The 26,009-nt window shown below is 42.5% G+C and overlaps 1 protein-coding gene across 3 annotated transcripts in view; it reads left to right on the top strand.

Moving 5' to 3' along the window:
- Positions 1-383: 383 nt before the first annotated feature.
- The window catches only part of SYNE1 (spectrin repeat containing nuclear envelope protein 1), a 474,926-nt gene continuing 449,300 nt past the window's right edge, over positions 384-26,009 (top strand). For 2 of the 3 annotated variants that reach the window (XM_043457157.1, XM_043457156.1), the window contains exons 1-2: positions 384-565; positions 10,353-10,643. In XM_043457157.1, the coding sequence (XP_043313092.1) occupies positions 10,577-10,643 (67 nt within the window). In that variant the 5' untranslated portion in view covers positions 384-565; positions 10,353-10,576. The remainder of the gene's footprint in view (positions 566-10,352; positions 10,644-26,009) is intronic. The other variant, XM_043457158.1, reaches the window with a different exon arrangement.

Raw genomic sequence — 26,009 nt, 5'->3', positions numbered from 1 at the left:
CGGCAACCCCAGGATCTCCTCTACACCTTGAGAAGGACTTGTGATGACAGACTCGCCGAGAGCGCGAGGGAAGAACCCGAAAGCAGTTCTCCAGCGTCATCTTGCCGAAAAACCAAGAAGAAATATCATTAAGAGGTCGGGTGTCTCCTCAGGAAATCGAAGCTTTATAAACCACAAGAACAAAAGCCTCTATAGTCTGACCCGTCTCCCTAAAACTGCATGTTACGGAAGAGGTCAGCCGTTAGGCTCTTTTTCGAAAGTTGATTGAAAAGGAGCCAGAGAAATGTCCTCAGTGAACCGCATCACTTCCTTCCTGGGACCATCAGCGAACCTCCCCAGCCTTTCAAGACAGGTTCTGCCCTGAAAGGTCAGCCGGGCGGTGGAAATCCCAGGCAAAAGTTAGCAGCCGGGGCAGAGCATCTCCTTCCCGGCGCTCTCGGCCATTTCTTTCCTCCTCGACCCCCGGGGAGGTGGACGGGGTGGAAAGGCTCCCGGAGAAAGAGAGCCGCGGAAAGCCTTTGCCGCTGCAGCAAGACGCTGGAGGCGGCCCGCGCATCTCCAGGAGGTAAGGGAAGCGGGCGAGAGAGCCTGGGCGCCCGCCCCCAGCGGTGCCGGGGACCAGCGCATCCCGGGCTCCCGGCGCGGGCGCGGGGCGCGGGGAGGGGCGTGGCGGCGCACGGGCCGCGTCGGGAACCTGCCCGCGGGATGAACCCGCCTCCCCGACCTTCCCTAGCCGAACCCCAGAGCGGGGGGGTGCGGGGGGGTGGCGGGTCTTGGGGAGAGGCCTGAACCCCCCCTCCTCCTCGGGTGCACCCGGAAGGAGGACCCGCTCGCCGAGGGAGGGCAGAGTCGCCGAGCGGCTGGGCGCAGGAGTGAGTGAGTGTGCGAGCGGCCCGGGAGCGCGGCGGCGGCGGCCGATCCGCCACCGGCCGGGGAGGCGGCCCCCGGCGTGCTGTCCTCGGTCACCGGGGCCGCCCGGCGCCCCGCAAAGCCCCGCAGCCGCGCGCCCCGGCTCCCGCCACCGCCGTCGGCCCCCAGCGCGCCCCGCCGCCGCGGGTTCCCTCGCTGCGCTGCCCGGCACCTGGACGAGCCCCAGAGAGAGCGACGGTAAGAGAGAGGCTTTGGGTGCCAGCCGAACACATTGCAGACAGATTGTAAGCAAGTTTGAACTCGCAGGCTCGGGTCGTGCGTGCTTAACGGGGAGGGAGAAGGTGGTGATGGTGGCGGTGGTGTGCGTACGTGTGTGGTACTCAGGGAGATCCGGAGATGGGGGCGTCCGCCGGCATCTCCTACGTAGATACCCCTATTAATATCCACCCCCCTCCCCGACTTGACGTTTCGGCTTGTGGCACTTCTCCTGGGGTCCAGCAATGCAGAAGCAAAAGGCAGCCGCCCTCTTGTTGCGATCGGGGTTGCTGCTACTATCGGATGGGAGATGTAGGGCGTTGAACAAATTCCAGGAGCCTCCCTTCCTCCACTGACTATTTTAGGAAGGGCTGGGGGAGGGGACTTGGGTAGCGCAGCCCCGGGGGCTTGAAGCACCGAAGAGGCCGGGGCTTCAGACTACTCCAGCTGTCGCCTGCGATGGCAGGCAGGCGGAGCCTACGCTAGAGGGCAAGATAACTTTCATCTCCCTTCCAGAAAGACACGTTTCAGACAGATTTTTTTTGCATCACTGCCAGAGGGAGTTCTGTGAAATGGTGGTTCACCGAGCGGCAGGTGTATGGCAAAGGGCAGGAAAATAATGTAAAATAAAGCAGCTATTAGCCATCAGGGAGAGAAAGCCGGTTGGGAAACGGGGTTTGGAGGGCTGTCTGGGATAACAGATCTGAAAGGCTTCAAGTTCAGGCCCTTTTTCATAAATAGAGTCAGGTTCAGCAGGGGTGCGGGGTTGGGGGGTGGACTTGGAGGGGTGAGAGCGTGCGGAGGACGGGGGAGACACCAGCTGTGAGGTTTCGCATCCTAGAATGTTCTTTTCTGAGCTTTTCCGTTGGAGGGGTAGAAAACCTGTATGCATCTGAAATTTTTCTCTGCATGTTAAGAAAGTTCAAAATGAATGATTTTTTCCCCTCCCTCTTCCTTAATGCTTGTCTATTTTTGTCTTCATCTGAGATCCACTTTTCCAAAGAAAGCATTTGTATGCAGGAGCCAGACTTGTGCAAAAGAAAGTGTGATAATTTTCGACTAAGCAAAGGTTGTTAATATGACCCCCATCTGTATAAAATGCTGACTTAACCATGAGTCATGAGGATTGTTCTTGGAGAGGCTTGCTGTTCTCCATGAGGAAGAAGATTAATAGGATGGATAAAAAGTTCCTGACATCACCAGAAAGGTGTCATAAACAGCATTGCTATTTTGTCTTGCATTTTTGAGTCTGTTTATTACTTTGTGGCAAATTGAGAACAAAAGTGCCCGATCAATGCTGACTGAATATATTTATTTCACACTGAAGATAAAGGCACAGCCTCAGACTGACTCAGATAATAATATTGCTAGCTTTTGGAAATACTTGCACAGTTACTACATTAGAGCTTCACTTTTATCTGTCTTAACTACTGATTTCTTCACAAAATGGTTTATTTCTTTTTTGTTGTAAGAATAACCCCCCCCTCCCCCCGCCAACTTGATTCTTCTCTGCAAAGGAGTAAGGATTGGGAAAAGGTGGTTTGCTGTTTAAAAATGTTCAAGAATTTCTGTGTTCAGCGGAGAGGGTGCTGCAATAAGACCTGATTTCTGATAATTATGCAGCCCACACAGCTGCTTGGAGGTGAAGGGAGGTGTCACTGAAACCGGATGTAAGAAGCCCATGAGTGGGCAAGGCTGGTGACAGTTCTCCCGCAGGGCAGGCGCCACCAGCCTCAGACTGCAGCCACACCCTGTGGTCTCAGCTGCAGTCCTGAGGACCCAAGACTCCCCTATGAGGAAATCTGCTTATCTTCTCTTAGAAGCGTCAAATGTATCCTTCCTTGTGCTCTAAACCAGTGAGAGCGTCTGTTCGGCGCCAAGTGCAGTCTAGACTCTGGCAAAGCCCGGGGGGAGGGAACAGATATCTCTGGGCGGGATTTACACTCCAGGCTGACCGAAAAAAGTTCAGTCACGACACAGTATCTGTCATGCACATCAGCTCTGTACTTTTTTTTTTTTTAGTTATTTCTGCATATTTTTGTTCTTCCAAGGACAGGACCAATTTTTGTTTGTTACCCTTGTAACATTCATGGGTCATGGGTGCTCGGTCGAGTCCGGTTCTTTGCAACTCAATGGACTCCTCTGTTCATGGGATTCTCCAGGCAAGAATACTGGAGTGGGTTGCCGTTTCCTTCTCCAGAGATCTTCCCAACCCAGGGATCAAACCCACATCCCCCGATACTGGCAGGCAGATTCTTTACCACTGTGCCATCTTGGGGGGAGGTGCAACATTCATAATAGTGAATAATAACCAGCACCACACACTGATAGCCAGTACACAGATGTTAGTAATATATTTGTAGTAACTACAGGATATCCCTCTTTTTCCCCGCCATTTAGCTGTCTTGGTATTCATTAATTAGTATCATAGCTAAAGGATGCAGAGAGAAAAACAATAATTAAATGTAAAATAAGACACTATGTGACTCACTCTGGCTAAGGGCTGCTAGAAGGGGGTGTTAAAATGTATTCATTAGGTTTTAAAATTTTTGTTTAATAGTGGATTTTAACGGGAGTGCTGTTGCACATGTTGAGACATCTAATGAAGTGCTACTACATACAGCTGTGAACCTATGTAGCTTTTTATGGTCTCAGTTCTATCTTTTACACCTAGAAATGAGCCATATCATTTCTGGTTGTTGCAGAGGTTGTAACTTTCTACTGTAGTTTCCTAATACTTAAAAACTTGTTGCATTGCTTGAAGATATAGTCTTGTGGCTTAGCAGTGTTTCTTCTAGTGTTGTTGTTCAGTCGCTAAGTTGTGTCCAACTCTTTGTGACCCCATGAATTTCGGCAGGCCAGGCTCCCCTGTCCTTCTGTGTCTCCCCGAGTTTGCTCCAATTCATGTCCATTGAGTTGGTGATGCTATCTAGCCATCTCATCCTCTGCCTCCCCCTTCTCTTTTTGCCTTTAATCTTTCCCAGCATCAGGGTCTTTTGTAATGAGCCGGCTTGTCTTATCAGGTGGCCAAAGTATTGGAACTTCAGCTTCAGCATCAGTCCTTCCAGTGAATATTCAGGGATGATACTGAATTCTTTTTTAATAGCACAAACAGGAGACTGCTTTAGCATTCAGTTGTCCATTCTGCTTAGAGACTGGAAAAGTCAAGTTGTGATGATTCCTCCTGTGCTTTTCACAGGTGTGGGGGTTAAGAAGAGCCCATTGTTCAGACAGGAGGATCCCAGATAGCAGATAGTCTAAATTCCCTCTGTAGCCCACACAATAAATGCAGCAGATGGTATTGATTGGATGTTCTCTTTGCTCCCACAGTACCCTGCATTTTTCCATTACAATACATGACCTACTTTGTTGTAATACTGTTTATATCATCTTTCCCTCTGGTACACAAACTCTAAGGGGGCTTATCTATCTTGTTTACTGCTATTTACCCAGTACTAGCGTGTCCTTTACATGTGAATTCTCAGTGCATTTCTGTATGAAATCATAAATACAGGAATCTCACCTCTCTGCTAGGTATAGGGGATGTTGCTTGCCACTTTGTAATCTTAGTTCCTTCTCTGGAGAGGATTTGGAAGTGGTCCCAAGACTGCTAGTGTGTCCACGACCCCTCAGTGTCTCTCTAATTCTCCCTTCCCGTCCCCTTCTGCCTCTTCCTCCCCTAACCCCTACGGTATATTGCACCCAATTAAAAACTGTTAATTACCCTGGGAGTAGTGAGCTCACTCATGGGGCTGGGCCTTCCTCTGATGCTCTAGTTCTGTAGGTCATGCCCACATGGACAGGAAGAGGCAGAATTAAGAGTCACTTCCATGTCTTTTTAGTCTAGAGTCTGTGCCTTTCTGGGGACCATCCTCCACATGTCAGGGGGTTGTTGAGGACGTTGCTGAGAACCTCCCTACACCAAACCAGCTCAGAATCATCCTGATTGTCAGAACAAAGTGTTAGTCACTCAGTTGTGTCTGACTCTATGTGATCCCATGGATTGTTGCCTCTGTCCCAGAAAATTCTCCAGGCAAGAATACCGGATGGGTTGCCATTCCCTTCTCCAGGGGATCTTCCCAACCCAGGGATTAAACCCGGGTCTCCTGTCTTACAGGCAGACTCTTTACAGTCTGAGCCACCAAGGAAATCCAGTCAGGACAAAGCTAAGTCTAAACTCATGTCTTCTAACCTCCCGAGCACATATCTTGTAAAAACCTCCTCTTATGATCACTGTTTGATCTGTTTGAAATTTCTTATCAAATTCAAGGGACATATTTTTCCCTTTTGATCCCTGGGTCGGGAAGATCCCCTGGAGATGGAAATGGCAACCCACTCCAGTACTCTTGCCTGAAAAACTCCATGGACTGTCGATTGAGGAGCCTGGTAGGCTACAGTCCATGGAGTCACAGAGTCGGACATGACTGAGCGACTTCACTTCACTTCAAAGAGCAAGATATAAGAATTTCCCAAAATAGGAAATGTGTGTGTACATGAATGATGAAAGCAGAATATTTAATCTCATGCCCAAAAAGGGAAGGATGTTGCATCAATGTCTTTTGCTGTGGGGAGGAATGAGTTTTCTGGGGGTTTTCCTGCAGAGGTAAAGTAATGTGAAGGTTGTTCAATAAAACAGAAATGTGTTTGAAGGGCTTGGATGTGTTCAGGGATTTAGTTAATATCAGTGGGTGGGATGGCAAAGCAATAATAGTTGTAATCTCTGTGCCTCTGAAAAATCCACAGTCTGGTTAGACGGAGACAAGACTAATTGGTCAGGGATGTGAGATGAATAGTGCTTATCAGAGTGTGGATTGTTGGTGCGGAAGGAATGGAGGGAGTTGCTGAAATTGTTCTGTGGCTGGGTGTGGCTTCATACAGAGTGTGGGTCCTGGGTCCAGCAAGCCTTTGGGTTAGATTAGCTGAGAGTGTGAAGGAGTTATTAAGAAACTGTTCAGCAAGGATGTGAGGGTATGGAAGGCAGAGTTTGGAGAAATAACAGCCTGCATAGTTGCTCTGGTGCTGATCGCAGTCCATGGCACCATGACCCACACAGAATCTCAAGTCAGAGCCCTGAGAGTCCCCTAGATCCCCTGACGGCCCCACCTCCCACTTCCCGTCTCCCCTCCCCCACCAATCACCAAGTCCTGCATATCTTGCCTCCTTAAGATTTTTTTGGATTTTTACCCTCCATTCATTCACTGTCCTGTACAGTCTCATCATGTTCCAGTTGAGTCCCTGAGATGCCTTCCCAGCTGTTCTTCCTGGAACTTTGTGTTGTCAACCTCAAATACACCCTTTAAAAATGTAGCCAGGATAATCTAAATTGCAGGTGTGATCACGTCCAGCTTAAAATCCCTCGGGGTTTCCTGCTGCCTCCTGGGGACTCAGAACCTACTTCTGAGCAGAGCACTCAGCCATCTGGCTGCTCCCTCCTTCTCCAGTCTCAGCTCCAGAATGTCACCTGGTCGAGTCCCTCACTATCTGGCTGTTGGTCAAGCTGTCTCCTGTGTCCATGTCTTTGCTCAAGTTATTCATTCTGCCTGGAATGCATCCCATATTTTTCACCTGATTAACTCTAACACCCTTACCAAGGCCCAGGGCAGAAGCTGTTCCCTCCCAGGACACTCTCAGAACCTCCAGATTGGTTTAGTGTCCATCCTTTGTATCCCTCATTTCTGTATTTGCACTTAGACGTGGTTTTTTGTTTTATTATCTTTTCTATGTTTCTAAGTTCCTCAAGCAATATGTTATGTGTCATATTCATCCTGTTTCTCTAGCATTGAACCATGACACTCAGAATGCATTAGTTATACTGTGGAAGTAAGACCAGGTACATCAACTAAAGTTGGACTCAGAGAAATTCTGAGCTTAATTTTGTTGTTCAGTTGCTAAGTCATATCCAACTCTTTGTGACCCCAAGGACCGCAGCATGCCAGGCTTCCTTGTCTTTCACTGTCTCCTGGAGTTTGCTCAAACTCATGTCCATTGAATCAGTGATGCCATCCAACCATCTCATCCTCTGTTGCCCCCTTCTCCACTTGCCCTCAATCTTTCCCAGCATCAGGGTCTTTTCCAGTGAGTCAGTTCTTCACATCAGGTGGCCAAACTATTGGAGCTTCAACTTCAGCATCAATCCGTCCAATGAATATTCAGGGTCGATTTCCTTTAGGATAGACTGGTTTGATCTCCTTGCAGTCCAAGGGACTCTCAAGAGTCTTCTCCAACACCACAGTTCAAAAACATCAATTCTTCATCACTCAGGCTTCTTTATGATCCAGCTGTCACATGCCTACATGACTACCAGAAAAACCGTAGTTTTGACTATATGGACCTTTGTTGGCAAAGTAGTGTCTCTGCTTTTTAATACACTGTCTACGTTTGTCATAGCTTTTCTTGCAAGGAGCAAGCGTCTTTTAATTTCATGGCTGCAGTCATGGTCCACTGTGATTTTGGAGCTCAGGAAAAGAAAGTCTGTCACTGTTTCCACTTTTCTCCCTTCTGTTTGTCAAGAAGTGATGGGACTGGATGCTGTGATCTTAGTTTTTTGAATGTTGAGTTTTAAGCCAGCTTTTCACTCTCCTCTTTCACCTCATCAAGAAGCTTTTTAGTTCCTCTTCGCTTTAAACTTTGCTTTGAGTTTAATGTGGTATCAAAATAAAGAGAGAGACAGAGAGAGTGAGGGAGAGAGGAGCTATTTCAGTATCACTCCACTGAGAAGATGAACATGATCTGGAAGAGATAGGAGCATGGTGATCTGTAAGGCAATGGCATAAAGAAATCCCTTTTAATTCTCTAATTCTTGATTGATGGTCGTAGGGGCCTTGTCTTAATCATCTGTGAAATCCAGTGCTGAGTAGGGCCTGGCGTGGGGTAGCTAAATTAAAATGAATTTCTTCCCTCATTTCTACCTAGTATATCTGTAGCTAGCTAGCTAGACTTCAGAAAGTTATCATCTTGTATTTGGAGAACCTTAATTTGTAACAGCTTAGGAAAGCCTTTGGTAAGATCCTTCGGGCATTGCTCACTGTCCATCAGTCTTCAAATTAAGGTAGCTTTGGTATGTGGGCTGGTGGAATGCTTTTCCCCAGGACATGGATGCTAGTAATGGCCACACAGCTCCAGGAGGACTAAGATCTTGATGGATGAGGGCTGGCTGGTAGTAATTATTTCTTCTCTAAGAATCCCTGGGGGAGCTGCCCACACACAGGAACCTCTCTAGCTCAGAAGCTGCAAGATATTGGGTCCTACTTCCAGTATTTTTGCAAGTAGCCAAGAGAAATCTGTCTTTACCTTCTTATGAGGTAATGCTGTTCACTGCACCGCAGCCCCCTAACTCGTTAAATGGCCGGTACACCCTTTCTGGCCCCAGAAATGTGCAAGGTAGCAGCAGGGTACAGTGTTTTATATCCTTTATAAAGTGGTGGTCTAAAAACGAGGCTCTCAGCTTATTCATACAATTCAGCCAGGTACCTGTATATACTAGTATTAATGCCATTTGAAAAAGCCATTGTAATCTGTAATTACACTGTATTTATTACTTAACCAATTCTTCATAAATATTGCAGGTTTTATGACCACACGTTTACCTTATGATGTTTGATTGCCCTCACAGACTCTTTTTATTTCCTTGCTAAAAGTGGACCATCCCACACAGAGGAACTGTGTTTTCTTTACAGTTTTATTTTTGCCCTTCTCCCCTGCCATACCCTATTTCCTTTCTTCACCTTCATCATCATAGCCCAGAGATGAGTATGAATTGTAAAAGTGTCATGTTCACATCGGCCCCCCTGGTTTGGCGTCTTGGTTAAATTTCTTTCTCTGTGTGCATTTTTCACGCTCTTTTTCTTTCTGTCATTAATTATTGTTTTCATGGCAAGACCTCTTCTTCAGTCAACCCCAGGGTTAGGAAGGGAGAAGGAAATGGCAACCCACTCCAGTATTCTTACCTGGAGAATCCTGTGGACAGAGGAGCCTGGAGGGCTGCTGTCCATAGGGTCGCCCAGAGTCAGACATGACTGAAGCAACTTAGCATGCATGCATGCATTGGAGAAGGAAATGGCAACCCGCTCCAGTGTTCTTGCCTGGAGAATCCCAGGGATGGAGGAGGCTAGTGGGCTGCCGTCTATGGGTTCACACAGAGTCGGACACGACTGAAGTGACTTAGCAGCAGCAGCAGGGTTAGGAAATCCTTGTTCAAAGCACATGTCTCAACGTCAGGATTTCATCAACTGCTCTCCTACTTCTTTTTTTACTTCCCCAGTCCAACATGATGAATTAAACTTGACCAAAGCAGAGAATTCAGGAAGAGGTTAGAAGAAAATTGTCCTCTCTTGCTTGGCACCCTACCCCACCACAGCCTTACAATTTACTTCAGAATCTTCCTAAGGGGAGGGAAAAGCTAAATCGAACCCATTTGTCTTCTTAAATGACAGAATCTCAAACTCAACAAGGAGGCCTGGAGTGCTGCAGTTCATGGGGTCACAAAGAGTCAGACAGGACTTAGCAATTGAACAGCAAGTTTTATATTTGTCCTGTTTCAGTTCATCAAATTTTAGGAGCTAAGGTCTGATCTCATTCCTGAAAAGTGTCAAACAAAACAAGTGTGCAAAGCTGGCTAAAATAGCCCAGATAAGAGAACTTGTGGATATTGAGAAATGTTTGGTGTTTTGGCTAAAAGTACTTTTAATTTCATAGATTGGTTAAAAAAAAAAAAGACTAGTTTAAAAAGAAAACATGGAAAAAAGTGAGCACTTCTCCTTTTAGCAGCCAAATTTATTGTGTATGTTTCAAGTATTTGTTTATTTTATCAAGCATCATGGGAATTTCTCACACTTGGCCTGTGCTATGCCGTGCTCAGTAGGGTCCAAGTCTTTGAGACCCCATGGACTGTAGCCTGCCAGACTCCTCTGTCTGTGGAATTTTCCAGGCAAGAATACTGGAGTGGCTTGCCATTTCCTACTCCAGGAGATCGTCCCAACTCAGGGATTGAACCTGCGCCTCTTGCATCTCTTGCATTGGCAAGATTCTTTAGCACTGAGCCACCTAGGAAGCCCTCATATTTGCCTACCACTTTGTAGATTTTTAAGTATTTTTACATTAGTTATTTCACTTGGTAATGAATCATCTCTTCAAACTGAATAAATATAGCTCTACTTTTTTGCACTTGGGTGACCTGTATTGATTTTTTTTTTTTTTTTAATATTGAACCTTTTCTATTTGGTTTTCAGGATCCTGAGTTCATTTAAGGAGACAGTCTTAAAGCAAGAGAAGAAAAAGAAGTGGCTGGACCTCTGGGAGATTAACTCCAGGACTGCTGTGAGTGCCTGGGACTCCGCAATCGTCTGTCACTTGAAAGAACTGGAGAATTTCAAGTATGTTTTCTGGAGTGGTCTAGGGCCGCACCGCGCCAGACACAGAGTCTCCTGCGGTGGTTCCACCCTCAGGGGCAGCCATGGCCGCTTCCAGGGCAGCCTCGCGGGCCCCTCGGGACATCGCCAACGTGATGCAGAGGCTGCAAGGTAAAAAATGCTTCGAGGGTTTTTGGTTTTATTTTATTAGCGGCTCTAAATTTGCAGTACTGACTTACCTCAGATTCTTTCCAAATTTGCTTGCCTTTTTATTCAATTTTATGAAACTGCAGCAAGGGAATAACAATAATGGCTTTTATCCTAGTGTTTTCAGACTAGTATCCACGCTATTTTAAGATGCCGTCTTCTTTAAGTAGAAAAAAAGACAAAGCTCCTGTTTCGGTTTTGTGTCTGGATGAGTGTGACCTTACTGGCTCTTAGACCAGTGTCCATGTGGGAATTCCGAGTTACTGGCAAACTGTCCTTCAATAAGCGATGAAGATGCAGCGCCGTGACAAGGCCCTGATAAGGATATCATGACTGTGGTGAACAGTTAGCTGTGTGCTAAAGTCAAGTGGTTCACTTATCCCAGGGAGAAAGCTCTTAGACATTTAGAAAGTCTGTAAGTAAAAAGAGACAGAGTGATCCAGAGGGGTCACGGGATGTGATGAGGTTAATGACTAGTAGCCCTGGATGGGCTGGAACCACATCCCTTACCTGTGTTCTTTTTCAGACGGCAAACTGTTTTACAGAAGAGAGTTAGCAGTGAAATGTTATGCAGCTGATAGATGAATGTCTAATTCTGCATTTTCTTTAATATGTGTATTCCTAGAATCAATAAAAAAATCATGTACGCATATATAAAAATACTACTTCTTTGTCACAGTCGTCACTCCTCTCAGGCTTCACGTGGCTATTTTCAGGATATAAAAATACCCATACTTAGCAAGGTTTTGCCCTAATCTTTGTCGAGAGAGCTTGAACATAATGCAGTAGCTTGGCTTTTAGGTTTTCTAGTGTCCCCAGCCAGTGAGCATGTGGTTTGGCACCATAGCCATCACATTAAGTGGGAAAGCCCGACTTTCCTTGCTAGTAATGCATTTAATGTACATTGTGGTCATTTCCAGTTGGGCACTTCTGACTTTCAAATACAGACCGAACTACTCCATCTGGGTGTTCGTGGCCTGGTACATGCTTCCAGTTATAGAAAATCCGGTGATCAGTGGAGCTGAATGTCTTCCTTGCCTGGACAGAGACCAGCAATCTGACTGAAGCAGTCAGATGCAGTTGTGTGATCCCCCAACCCACATTTGTCTGCCTGGGCTGATTTGTGATGCATCAGCGCAAGTGGCATTTGTTTCACGTTGATTATTGAAAAATCCCACTTGTCCTGCTGGAAAGAACCTGGTTGGCTGAAAGACTGATCATTGCTTAGTATGTGCAGAAACCTCCTCCGGAGGCTGAAAAAACCTCCGCTTGGGTTTGTCCATTGCCAAGGATCTGCAGTTTAAGTTGTGTATCTTTTCTTGGGCGGATGGAACACTGAACTTGGAGTTCCAGTCCGCTGTCTATGTCTGCCTGGGTGCAAAGGACTGAACCATTTTGTGCCTCAGTAACCTCAGCTTCAAAATGATGGATTGATAAGCAAAAGTGTGAGGAAGATAATTAGGTAATAAAGCAGATTATCCTTTGAGTGATTAAATGTGAAATTTCTCTGGATAAGATACATATTGACAACAATGGAAAGCTGCAGACAGTAAATTTCAAAACACTTGATTCAGAATCAGATTGTGGTCCTATGAACATGCTAACTCTTTATACTTTGGTTTGAATGAAAGTTCTTTTATTAAGGTAGTGGTTGGGGATGAGAGGAGAAGAAGATACATGCCTCAGTGTTTTATTTTATTTACTTTTTGTAGTATAGCAACAAGAATGAACTTGGAGGGCATTCTGCTAAGTGAAATAAATCAGGCAGAGAAAGACAAGTGCCATAGGATATTACTTATATGTGGGATCTAAACAATTGCAACGACTATGAATATAACAAAAAAGAAGCACACTCACAGATATAGAAAGCAAACTAGTGGTTACCAGTGGGGAGAAGGCAGAGGGGAGGGGCAGTATAAAGCCAGGAGAGTAAAAGCTACAAACTGCTATGTAGAAAACAAGAAATCTACAAGGACGTGTTGTAGCCCACAGGGTAATTAGCCGGTGGTTTATGATAGCTATGGGTGGAGTTGACAGCGGCCTGCCACTGTCCAAACTGGGGTCAGGGGCTTGGCAGCAGTGATCTTGGGAGGCGTGGTGTGTTGGCATAAGTCCTCTTAAAGGAGGTCAGCATTAGCCCTACCGTAGAGTCTGCAGACTCCAGGACTGGGCTGCCTCAGGCCAAACTACAGGGAGAGAACACAGCCCCAGCCAGCAGCAGAAAATTGGATTTAAGGAGCATAGCCCTGCCCACCAGAGCAAGACCCACAGGCAGTCTCTCCCACCAGAAAGATGGAGTATCACCTTTAAAAACTGTGAGTCACCATATTATATACGTATAATATATCACATTGTGTAGTGACTGTGCTTCAGTAGAAATATTTAATTAAGGTAATGTTTAGGGGTGAGAGGAGAGAGAAGGGTACCATGCCTCAGTGTTTTGTTTGTTCTTGGGGGTGGAGCCATAAGAGGTTTTTCTTGAGAGGTGAGTGAAGTGTGGGAAAGTCCTGGAGCCCCACCCTCACCCCACCCTACGCCTGTGATGATAAATGTCCTAATTCACATCTAGGGAGCCCACTTGCAAAAGGTGGGCTGTTTTCACCTTGCTTCGCCCTCTCACGATTGTTGGCAAGCTCCGTGAAATAATAGACAAAAGTGTTTTTAAAGCTATGAACACTGTCGCATGACAAACTGTCCCAGTAGTCGTGGAAGAAAATTGGACGAGAAGATGCAAGTCTAACGGCTTGTCACACATTGGGCTCATCTCGCAAATTTGGGGAGGAATGTTAACTGTTTAATATATTCTGTACTGTATAAAGCTAGTCATTATATTACATAATGGACTATACTTGCTGTATAATTTTTTTTCCTTTGTAGTATAAGAAAGAGTTATAACATGTCTTAAGGGTACCTGACACATTTGGAACAGTAAGTCTTACAATTCAGGAGAGAAAATTCCTTTGCAGTAGGTATCATTAACTTTTAGCATCAAGTACTTCATAAAATAGGTTAATTGGTGACAGCGAAATGTAAGGTCTGCTCAGCTACAAAATGCTACGCATCTCACCTGCATTAGTGGAAGCCAAACGGCAGAGGTGGAAGGAAAGTTGATCAGGAGGACTTCTCTGCTAACCTACTGATCTCTTGGGTTAATTCTGCTGATTCAGCCGGAGAGGTCTCCTTCTCATCTCAGCTCTACTGTTGCTCTGAGCCCAGATAAGAGTCAGCCTCCCCTGATGGAGGAGATCTGTCTTCCTCCAGGGGTACTGAGTAACTGTTCTTGCCTGTTAGAATCTCCAAACCAGTGATCAAAATCCTAATAATAAACTGGGGGAGAGGGGGTGCTGCCATTATTGCCCAGATGATTAAGACAAATGACTGAAATTTCTTTGAGGAAAAGTAAATTTCTTTCGGGCTTCCCTGGTGACTCAGATGGTAAAGAATCTGCCTGCAGTGCGGTAGACACGGGTTCAATCCCTGGGTTGGGAAGATCCCCTGGAGAAGAGAATGGCTACCCGTTCCGGTATTCTTGCCTGGAGAATCCCACGGGCAGAAGAGCCGGGTGGGTTATATAGTCCATGGGATCACAAAGAGTGAGACACCAGTCTTCTATCATATACTCTTTTATTTCTATTAACTTAAATAGAATCAGAGTTACTACTAGTATTTTCAAAGTTCAAATCCATAAGAACATTCTTCTAGAATCCTTGTTACTTTGCCTGGATAGATTATCCACATAACTCAATTTTGTTTTTTTTTTCCCCCTCTCTTGGTTTTATTGTCATATCAGCTCCATGAATAACTAATAAAAAGTATGGAAGTCTGAATAATGGATGTTGCTTTTTTCTCTTACTTATTTAGTTTACACTCATAATTGTTGTCTGTTTTTTTTGTTTTAGTTTTTGTTTCCAGTGCTAGGAAATTAAAGCGCACGCACAGATTGTGACATAAGTTAGCTCCTACTGGAGCAGTTCAATATTTCACCTTTGCCAATATTTGTGCTTGTTTGGGCTTAATGTTTTAGTCTGGGATCCTGAATTATGGATAAGCAGACAGACTGCAATGCAGAATTTCATTTGCTGTTATAAGAAAAATGAATGTTTCTGTAACTTTCATCAATTTAAATATAAGCATTTTAATATTTAAATAAAGGAAAACAGTAGACACTGGCATAGTACAGGGCATTAAATTTTAATTGCACATAATATGTACATACATTTTCTGCTCTTAAAAGACTTACTGTTGTTGTTTAGTTGCTAAGTCATGTCTGACTCTTTGCAACCCCATAGACTGTAGCCCGCCAGGCTCCTCTGTCCATGGAATTTCCCAGGCAAGAATACTGGAGTGGGTTGCCATTTCCTTCTCCAGGGGATCTTCCTGACTCAGGGGTTGGACCCATGTCTCCTGCATTGGCAGGAGGATTCTTTACCATTGAGCCACGCAGGAAACCTAAAGGCTTACCAAGGGAATCTGTTTAACAGGTAGCTCGTGGAGCCACTTTAGTTTATGGTGGTGGTTTAATTGCTAAGTCGTTTCCGACTCTTGCAACTGTATGGACTGTAGCCTGCCCGGCTCCTCTGTCCATGAGATTCTCCAGGCAAGAATACTGGAGTGGGTTGCCATTTCCTTCTCCAGAGGATCTTCCCAACCCAGGAATCAAACCCAGGTCTCCTGCATTGCAGGCAGATTCTTTACCGACTGATCTACAAGGGAAGCCCGATCTTCCCAACCCAGGGATCGAACCTGCATCTCTTACATCTCTAGCATTGGCAGGTGGGTTCTTTCCCACTAGAGCCACCTGGGAAGCTACTTTTGTTTATAATCACATCTGAAAAAGTAAACGTTGAACTGTTCAGAGCATAAATTTCTTTAAGACAGTGACAAGAGGTTCAGGCTTTTGTCACTTTCTCTAGGGATTCTGCATAATGTTTGCTTTAAAAGGGTTCCTTGATTGACTTGTATCAATTACATTGTTTTCATTTGAAGATCATCTAGAAAGATTTTTATGTAAAGTATCAGTGTTGATTATTTCAAGGCAGAGTAACATTCATGCAACTTGGTAGAGCAAGAGGTACATGCCAGAGAAGACCAGATGGGCATGCTAGGGTGTCACATGGGGATCAATTTAATAAAAAAGGATTGTTGATTGTAAGGTTAAACTTTGATTTTTTTTTTTTTTTTTTGGCTATGCTGGGTCTTTTTTGGTGCGAGGGCTTTTCTCTAGTTTTGGAGAATGGGTGCTGCTCCCTAGTTGTGGTGAGCAGGCTTCTCGTTGCAGGGGCTTCTCTTGTGGAGCACAGGCTCTAGGGTGCGCGGGTTTCGGTACTTGCCACACGTGGACTCAGTCGTTGCACTTCCTGGGCTCCGGAACACAGGCTCAATTATTGTGGTGCTCGGGCTTATTAGGTGCTCCACGGAATGTGGGATCTTCCCAGACCAGAGATCAACCCTCAAAGCCATGTCTCCTGCATTAGCAGGTGGACTGTTTACCGCTGAGCCACCAAGGAAGACCCTAAGCTTTGATTTTTAAACATTGTGAATAAATTCAAAGAGAAACATGAGGAAAGTAACATTTACTTTTGGAGATATATCTATGAAATTTGCTAACTGTTCAAAAAACATAAGCATGACCTTCCCCTAAAATTGTTTTTAGGAGCAATGTTAAACTTTTTTGGCTACATATAGTATTTCCTACAGATACTATTTTGTGTTCATTTTGCTGTTAAAAATAAAAGACCTCAGACTAATAAAAGATGACTGAATAATAGAATAACCTATTTTCTTTTAACTTCACATTAAATATTGTGTGAAGAGTGAAAGTGTGTCATCTTGTAACAATTCTGACTTTCTATAGTGCCCTGAAGATTAAGTTTTATACTTTGTTACTCTGACTTAATGACTCCTCTTATTAAAGTACAAAGTAGTGTCAAAGATCCATTTATCACATCTAGGTTGAACTTCTCCTTTTAATTTAATCTCTTTCTTCTTATAGTAGATATTATATGGTAGCATCTCAAGTTTAAATATAACACAAAGCTTGACACAAAACAGTGACACTTTAGAACATATGAGTTCAATAACTATCTGATGAATGAATAGATAAATCATGATCTCTAAATTAAAGAACTAAAGGTGAAATTAGTCAAAACATATGCTAAAACAAAGGAAGAAACCATTTAAATTGGATCCTACTTTATTTGCCTTCTTTTAAAAAATCTTTTCTGAGTTTTAATCAGAATTGGGTTTTGACCATAAAATCATTTTAAGGACACATGTCCAGCCTGAGTGGGTGACTATATTGACCCCTCAGATATTTACATGGTTTTTATAATTACTGTGCTTTAAACACATTTTTCCTTCCTAAAGATATATTCAGTTCAGTTCAGGTCAGTTCAGTCCTTCAGTCGTGTCCGACTCTTTGCAACCCCATGAATCACAGCATGTCAGGGTTCCTCTCCATCACCAACTCCTGGAGTTTACTCAAACTCATGCCCATCAAGTCGGTGATGCCATCCAGCCATCTCATCCTCTGTCATCCCCTTCTCCTCCTGCCCCCAATCCCTCCCAGCATCACAGTCTTTTCCAATGAGTCAACTCTTCGCATCAGGTGGCCAAAGTATTGGAGTTTCAGCTTCAGCATCAGTCCTTCCAAGGAACACCCAGGACTGATCTCCTTTAGGATGGACTGGTTGGATCTCCTTGCAGTCCAAGGGACTCTCAAGAGTCTTCTCCAACACCACAGTTCAAAAGCATCAATTTTTCAGCCCTCAGCTTTCCTCATAGTCAAACTCTCACGTCCATAAATGACCACTGGAAAAACCATAGCCTTGACCAGATGGACCTTTGTTGGCAAAGTAATGTCTCTGCTTTTTAATATGCTATCTAGGTTGGTCATAACTTTCCTTCCAAGGAGTAAGCATCTTTTGATTTCATGGCTGCAGTCACCATCTGCAGTGATTTTGGAGCCCCAAAAAATAAAGTCTGACACTGTTTCCACTGTCTCCCCATCTGTTTCCCATGAGGTGATGGGACCAGATGCCATGATCTTAGTTTTCTGAATGTTGAGCTTTAAGCCAACTTTTTCAATCTCCTCTTTCACTTTCATCAAGAGGCTTTTTAGTTCCTCTTCACTTTCTGCCATAAGGGTGGTATCATCTGCATATCTGAGGTTATTGATATTTCTCCCGGCAATCTTGATTCCAGCTTGTGCTTCTTCCAGCCCAGCGTTTCTCACCCTCCTATTACTTTTAAATGTATCACAGTGTTTACACTTGTATAGTGCCCTGTCCTGGAAGCCTTTCCTTTTGCAGAGCCTTTTTATCTACTGTGCACTATGGAGAAAGTGCCTGGGGCCTTCAGGATGTTTAAAGACCTGTAAAAATATGGACTCTCAAATAGAAAAAGAAAACTGCTAAATAAAAATTAACAAGGGTTTACAAATGCTAAAATTATGTGAACTAGTCAGATGTAAATCCAGCCAATTCAAATTATTTATGTATAAATGTATTTGACATGGGGTGTGGGTGCACTTTCTTGCTATTGATACAGTATGGCAGGCCTTTAAACGTACGGGTTTCTAAGGCTGACCAATAAAACAAAAAATATTCCTGCACTTTGCCTCCAAATTAATTCTCATTAACATACTACTAATTTTGCTACATTCATGATGAAATTCTTCGTAGACTCTTGGTCTCCCTATCAGATCCCAACTTCTTGGCTTGGCATCCTATTCTAATTCCATCTTAACTGTCTAGTGTTTATCTCCTCTGAATCCTCTACCTATCCCCAGATGTCTGCCAAATGACACTAGCTGTGCTCTCAAGATGTATGACTTTTCTGTCTCCTGCTGGGACAGTGTTGGGAAAGAGTACACCTAACACTCCACTTATCTTCAAGGCCCAATCTAAACACAGTGTCCGCGATGAAGACCTTACTGCCAATACAATCGGAAACTCTCTCCCCTCTTTCTAAATACCGTTGCACTATTATGTCCACTGTTTGGTACTGCTTTGCATTATGTTATGTGTGGTGTCCAATCCACCCACTCAGAGGATAAACACTGTGAAGGCAGAAGTTAGGTTAAATTCTTGCCGCTGCCCTATACATTGATTAGCACAGTGCACTTCATAATGTGGATGCTTCCTAATTATCGTTTGAGAGCATTTAATATAAATACTTAACATCATACTGATTTTCAATAGTGGAAGCAGGGAGGCCTGGAGAGTCAACTCTGGTAAGTCAGAAGAGCTAAGAATGGTTTCGCCTAGATATTGAACAGTGGATAGAGAAGTGGTGAAAATCTAGATATGGTTTGAAAGTATAGCCGAAAGATTTTGCTGATGGATTTGAGGTAGTTTGTGAGAGAGAAGAGTGAAGGGTAGCCCCTTCGTTTTTCATCTGGAAATGAGGAAAGACATAAGACTGTTGGGAACAAGGTTGAGAAAGAAAGTCAAGAGCTTTGGGGGGACATGTTTCATTTTAGATGGCTGGTGGACCTTCAAGACAGTAATTGAGTGTCTGTGATTGGAGAGGTCAAGAGAGAATACACAGCTGGGGGAAAAAAAAAACATTTGGAAATCATAGGCACCCATAGTTTTTAAAGCTGTGAGATGGGCTGATACCACCCAGGGAGCAAGAACAGATAGAAAAAAGGTTAGAGAAATAGAACACCCAGCATTGGGGGTTGAGGAGAGCCCCACATCAGAGACTGAGAGCTGCAGCCTATGTGATCAGAAGAAAGAAAACAGAAGCTGAGTGGAGAGAGTTCAAGGAGGGAGTGATCAGCCATGTTCTCACCATTAATGTTCTTATTATGTGCAGGATTCATTGTTTATAGTATATAAAAAGATTGTGTGTTTTTTATACATAAATATCAGGCCCAAGTTGGTGCAAGGACATATGCATATAGTTTCAAAATCATTTCTGGAAGAATAAGAGAATGGTCCTGTGTGTTGCCCATAGAGAGTTACAAGGTTCTTGGAAGTTCATTGGATACGAGCAATTCCTTAAGTATTAATGAAATCTAATTCTGTATTGATGTTGAGCCCAACCAAAACTGCATCCTAAGGATGAAATAGCTCTCACTCAGACTCTAATCAGTTCTCCATCCTCGTGGAGTTGGCGGCCCTGCTGTCAAGGAAGGTTTGTCCTCGTGAGAGTGGTGCGCCCACTGATGCCGTTTTGGATGCCTGTGTGACTCTTATGTCTCAGCACGCCTCCTCCACTCATAAGCTCCACTTGCCTCCCTTGGCTTTATCTTTCTAGATTCATTCCACATAACAAAACTAATAGCATTCCCCTCATGTTTTGGAGGAAGTCTTTATGGAGTCGATGTCATCTCTTTTCATTGCTTTGGTCATTGTTGAGTTAGCTTGGGACTTAATAAAAATATGATTTTAGGGGCATTTGTATTGGAGGAGGAAATGGCAACCCACTCCAGTGTTCTTGCCTGGAGAATCCCAGGGATGGGGGAGCCTGGTGGGCTGCCGTCTATGGGGTCGCACAGAGTCGGACACGACTGAAGTGACTTAGCAGCAGCAGCAGCAGTATTATCTGAAACATTGTGATGATTCTGGGATTTTCCACCAAGACTGAGGTGGTAGGTGGTTGTTATCTAGTTGCTAAGTCTAGCCCTCTTGCCCCACTTCCCCAAGGCAAAGGCAATGAGCACTTCCATAGCTGTTTCATTCAATAGTGGTCTGTTGTTATTTGGTCACTAAGTCGTGTCTAACTCTTTGCAACCCCGTGGACTGTAGCCCACCAGGCTCCTCTGTCCATGGGATTTTCCAGGCAAGAATACTGGAGTGGGTCACCATTTCCTTCTCCAGGGGATCTTCCTGACTCAGGGCTTGAACCCTGGTCTCCTGCTTGGCAGGCAACTTCTTTACCACTGAGCCACTTGGGAAGCCCTTCCCCCAAATACTGTAACTGAATTTGGGAAACCTATGTTGGCATTTAGGGGAATTCTTTCAGTAACTGTGCTGGTAGCTATTTAATCCTGCCTGTGCTGAGTCAGACCTGGGGTCGTGTATTGTTCTCTATAAGAAAAGTTCAGGTGTCCTTGAACTTAAGACTTTTATGAATGTATAATTTAGGTAATAGATACTGATACAGGGAAAAATGCTAGACTTTAAATGTCATGTGATAAATTCCTCGTATATCATAAGAGCCTTACAAAAATAATTCACACACCCTAGGTTATTGTTTTTCTCTTATATTTTCCTTCTAATTGGAGCTAATGAGAAATGTTGACAACATTGTTTTTTATGTTTTTCACACCTAAATACATAGTTCCTGATCATTGCATGGTATTTTGTAATTTAATTAAGCAACTGTTAATCATAGGATTCAGTTAATCAAGCATTCATTTAGTTTAGAAGTTACCATGTAAGAATCTATGCAGTTTTGCCGTGATTCTAAGGAAAGGCAAATAGGAATTTTCTGTTTGTCTTACTCAAATCAATGAATGTAAATAACAGGGAAATGAAGGAATTGACATCTGCCTCAAGCAGGGTCAAAGACAAATGTTTTATGTAATGTTTTTAATTCCTTGGATGTAGTGAAGTCTGCTTTAGTATTTTTTAAATGGGGTTTCTATGGTAACCTATGTTCTTTTTCCCCCCATTGTTTGTCATGACCTCTTGGAGTAAAAACAAACAGCTTCCTTCCTCTGCTGATATTAATCTTTCATGTTTAGTAAACATTGGTCTCCACCCATGTTTTTAAAAAAATCACTTACCTTGAACGATACAGTTGTTCTCCGTTCTTTTGCTTCCTTTCTCCTCACATGTGTCACCAGCATTGTTCACATGACGTTTTGAATCCCTTTTATCTATTTATTCTTTATTATACTGATGACTTGTTTTCAGGACTTATCTTGTGAGTTTTTTGTTGTTGTTGTTACTGATGCTATTATTTTATGAGCCGTGATGTTCATGTTGCCAAGAATTACACTAATTACATACTCACGGTCACATTTTCATCTTCTTTGCTTCTCTGAGAGTTCTCAAAAATTATCTCATTTTATCCCACTGTGGTTGATATGTGCATTCATTGCTCTAGTATTGAACAGAAAAATATAGAATTCTTACCCAGAAATCTGGGAGCTAAACTCCACTGTACCCTAGATATCGTGATGACAGAGATCGTTCAAAGTACAACTCCAAGTGGATCTTTCCCCCTGTTTAAAAGCCTACAGTGTCTTTGGACTTCCCTGGTGGTCCAGTGGTTAAGACTTTGCTTTCCAGTGCAGGGGGTGTGAGTTTGATCCTTGGTCAGGGAGCGAAGATCCCATGTGCCTCTGAAGACAAAAACCCAGAACATAAACAACAGAAGCAATATTATAACAAATTCAATAGCGACTTAAAGAAATACTTGGTAAAAAAAAAAATACATATAAAAGCCTACAATGACTCATAACCTTCAAGATAAATTTATTATTCAAAAACTGATCTTCATATGTGGCTCCTTTTCATTTCTCTTTGTTTCCAATCACTCACCATTGATGATGTCGTTTTCATAACCTGAACCACTTCTAGTTCTCCTCGTGTAACTTCCATCTCACTTCTGTGTCTTTGCATGTTCTCTTTCTGTCTCTCCTTTTTCTTTTTAACTTATCTAGACTCTGCTCAGGCTCTGTGATTCAGCTCACACACTGTCTCCTCTGTGACAGTACCACCAGCCAAAGTGAAAGGACTCCTCCTGGTCCTCTATGTTCAATATGTTTCTGTTAAATTATCGATTCTATCAGGCGGTCATGGTTTGCTTCTTTCTCTGTGTGTCCCATTAGAATATTCCTGAGAGTAGGGGTCTTGTCTTAGTCAATTTTGGGTCTCCAGCGCTGACCATAAAACTTGACATGTAGTAGGTTCTCAGTTGTTCATGCCTGCATTTAACAAATATTTTTTGAGCATCTGCTATGTTCAAGTCCTCTGACAACAGATGTGAATATGATAATATGGGGTTAGTGTCTTTATGGGGTTGAAGTCTACTAGAGTGATGTGATAATTAACAAGGAATTTATATATATAAAATATATATAATTTTATAAATATATAAAAATATAAAAAATAACAAGGAATTATAAAAAAACAAGGATAGATATGATGGGTGAGTATATGTTTGATAAAATAATGAATGACTAAATTAAATTTCCACTAAATGCTCAGATGTAATTAAGCACATTGACCAGACTAGCAGACCATTTAACGGTCTGAATTATTTTCATGTAGTCTTTTATTCTGTGTGTTGACAACACCTTATTCTTGCAAGCTCAGGTCCTGAGTTTTATTAAACTGGTGTTTTATTAGTTTTTATTAAACTGGTTTTATTTTTTTTAGTTTTATTAAACTGGTGTGGTTGTTTCCATTGGAAGGGACTTAGCATTTATAATTCAGTGTACTTATTCTACAGATGAAATAACACGTTTCTTAAGCACGGAAGGGGTAAGCTAAGGTCATAAGTAGATAGTTGAGCAATTCTTCAGTCTCTGAGAAAATTGAGGGGTAACCTGCTTTTCATACGTTAGTGCATATTCCTTCAAGATTATTCTTTTGCATAGTTGCTAATGATCACTGTATCATTATGGGTAGGAGACAAGGCTGGCTACGTAATTTTTTGTTTTGTTTTGGTCTATTATAAATAAAAATGTGGGACCCTCATTCAACAGTTATAAAGAATAGTTCACATGCAGCAGAGCGTTAAGCCGTGTGTGGGGCCCGTCTGAGTGCAGGACCCCACAGAGTAGTCAGTCACACCCCCGTGAGACCAGCCCTGGTAGGAGATGGGACTTAGGACCCTGAGGATATTAGGGCCATTGCAAAGTAAAATTAAGAGGTGGAAGAAGGTCAAAAGGAGAGGAAGCAAAAAATCAAAGACATCCTTTAGCTATCTCAAAATTGGATCTGGAGCAGCCTGTGAAAGGCTCTTTCTCTCATCCTCATCTCAACTCTCCCTTGACTAGTCCTTGAGCGTGAGAGCACAATCAGTCAACTGATCTGTGAGTTAAACAAACTGGGGGCCTGGGAGCCTTCCCATCACTTACAATCTTATCTTTCTGGGTTCAAAATAACTTGTCAAAAAGATGACTCATGACCACTTAGTGAATTGATGTGTGCTGATATATTTCCTCAAAAGGAAAGATTATTTTGGTTATTAATTATTTTAATATCCAGTTTTCTACCAGAAACATTTGGGTTGTACTGAATAATCATGATGAGAAACTAGCAATAATTTTATTTCTAGATATGTTCATGCTAATTATATCCCTTGAATTTCTCTGTTCTACAATTAGTAGCACTACAGTGAGATTTGTAAGAAATGGGATATAGGGTGTCTAGAAAGATTTGGCGAAAATGTCTTGTCTCTTGACTTCATCTTACTCAGTAAAGTTGTGAAAATTCCCTAAAGAGTGCACGGCTCTTGTGTTTACAAGTCAAAAGGCGTGAAAACATTTAGTTTGAAAGCATTGCCAGATTCATAGATCTCATGCAGTGAGAGTCAGATATTCTGAGATAATTTCATGTTCTGATGTTGTGATACTTCTTTATTTTCATAACTGTGGTAGGAAAATACCTATGTATAACTAGTGAATTTAATAAATTAATATAAGACATATCTAAATCAGACTGGAGACACGTGTAAACGAATAGCACTCTTCTTTTTTTGAATCCTTTTCCGTATTCTTTTCCATTATGGTTTATTACAGGATACTGAATATAGTTCCTTGTGCTATGCAGTAAGACCTTGTCATTTATTCCTTCTGTATATAATAGCTTGCATCTGCTAATCCCAAATTCCCAAACCATCCCTCCCCCACTCCCCTGGGAAACCACAAGCCTGTTCTTTATATCTGTGAGTCTGTTTCTGTTTCATTGGATACATTCATTTGTATCATAGTTTAGATTCCACACATAAGTGATATCATATGGTACTTATCTTTCTCTTTCTTAGTTCACTTAGAATGATAATCTCTAGGTCCATCCACATTGCTGCAAATGGCATTTCATTCTTTTTTTATGGCTGAGTTTATTCCATTGTGTATTAATAATCCAAATGATGTTTCCTTTTGAGGAAATGTGTCAGCAAGCTTTAATCTACTAAGTGGCCATGAATCATTTTTTGATAAGCTGTTTTGAAGCCAGAAAGATAAGATTGTAAGTGATGGGAAGGCTCCCAGGTCCCCAGTATATTTAACCCTTAGACCCATTATTTCTCCTTTCATCTCTTGATGGACATTTGGGTTGTTTACATGTTTTGGCTGTTGTAAATAGCGCTGCTATGAATATAGGTGCACATGTATTTTTTTCAAATTGTAGTTTTATCTAGACATGCCCAGAAATGGGATTGCTGGATCCTATGATAGCTCTGTTTTTAGTTTTTTGAGGAGCCTCCATTTCCATAGTGGCTACACCAATTTACATCCCCACCAACAGTGTAGGAGGGTTCCTTCATCTCTACACCCTCCTCAGCATTTGTTATTTGTAGACTTTTTAATGATGGCTATTCTGACCAGTGTGAATTGGTACCTAGTTGTAGTTTTGATTTGTATTTCTCTAATAATAGTGATGATGGACATATTTTCATGTGCCATTTGACCATCTGTATGTCCTCTTTGGAGAAATGTCTGTTTAGATCTTTTGCCCGTTTACATATAGCACTTGTTAAGATTTTCTATTTGGTTTTATAATGTTTATTTTCTATGAAATATATGTGTCTCATCTTTGTGATAAAATGGCTCCTTTTCAAAATAATAGCTCACCACCACAACAATAATCAGACAAACAAAAAAGGAATGGTATTTCTGATATATTTTAAACTTTGTATATTTTCTTCTTTTGAAACTTTATACTTTTAGAAAGAATAGTTTCATGACAGCTTTCAGTCTTGGTGATACTTTCTGAGTTTAACATGATCATAGCAATGACCACATAAGCATCTATAAATATTTGGAAGATGACCAGTTATATTAAAAATATCACTTCATTTATTTAACACTGCCTATAAAAAATCTTCATTTTTAAAGATTTTCTAGGTGACACTCAAGATTGAAAGCTAAATATCCTGAAAGGGTTATAAAATCTTACAATTTTTGAGGGAAAAATCTTAAAAGATCTTATCTAACTCTGATTTTTAAAGATAAGTAACTGAGATTCCTAAAGATCAAGCGTACAAAATCATGCATTTAGTTAAGACAAAATAGACTTGAACCTTAGATTATCTCACTGTCTCTGGAATTATGAAATTTTATGAATTTTCTTCTCATGATAAAATTATATGACCCATTAATAAACATTGTCTCTTTAGCTTTGTTCTGAGTTGAAAAGCAAAGTT

Source organism: Cervus canadensis, chromosome 33 (assembly GCF_019320065.1).
Source record: "Cervus canadensis isolate Bull #8, Minnesota chromosome 33, ASM1932006v1, whole genome shotgun sequence".
Taxonomy (NCBI): domain Eukaryota; kingdom Metazoa; phylum Chordata; class Mammalia; order Artiodactyla; family Cervidae; genus Cervus; species Cervus canadensis.
The sequence above is the reverse complement of the archived record's forward strand: the minus strand, read 5'-3'. Positions and strand labels throughout refer to the sequence as shown.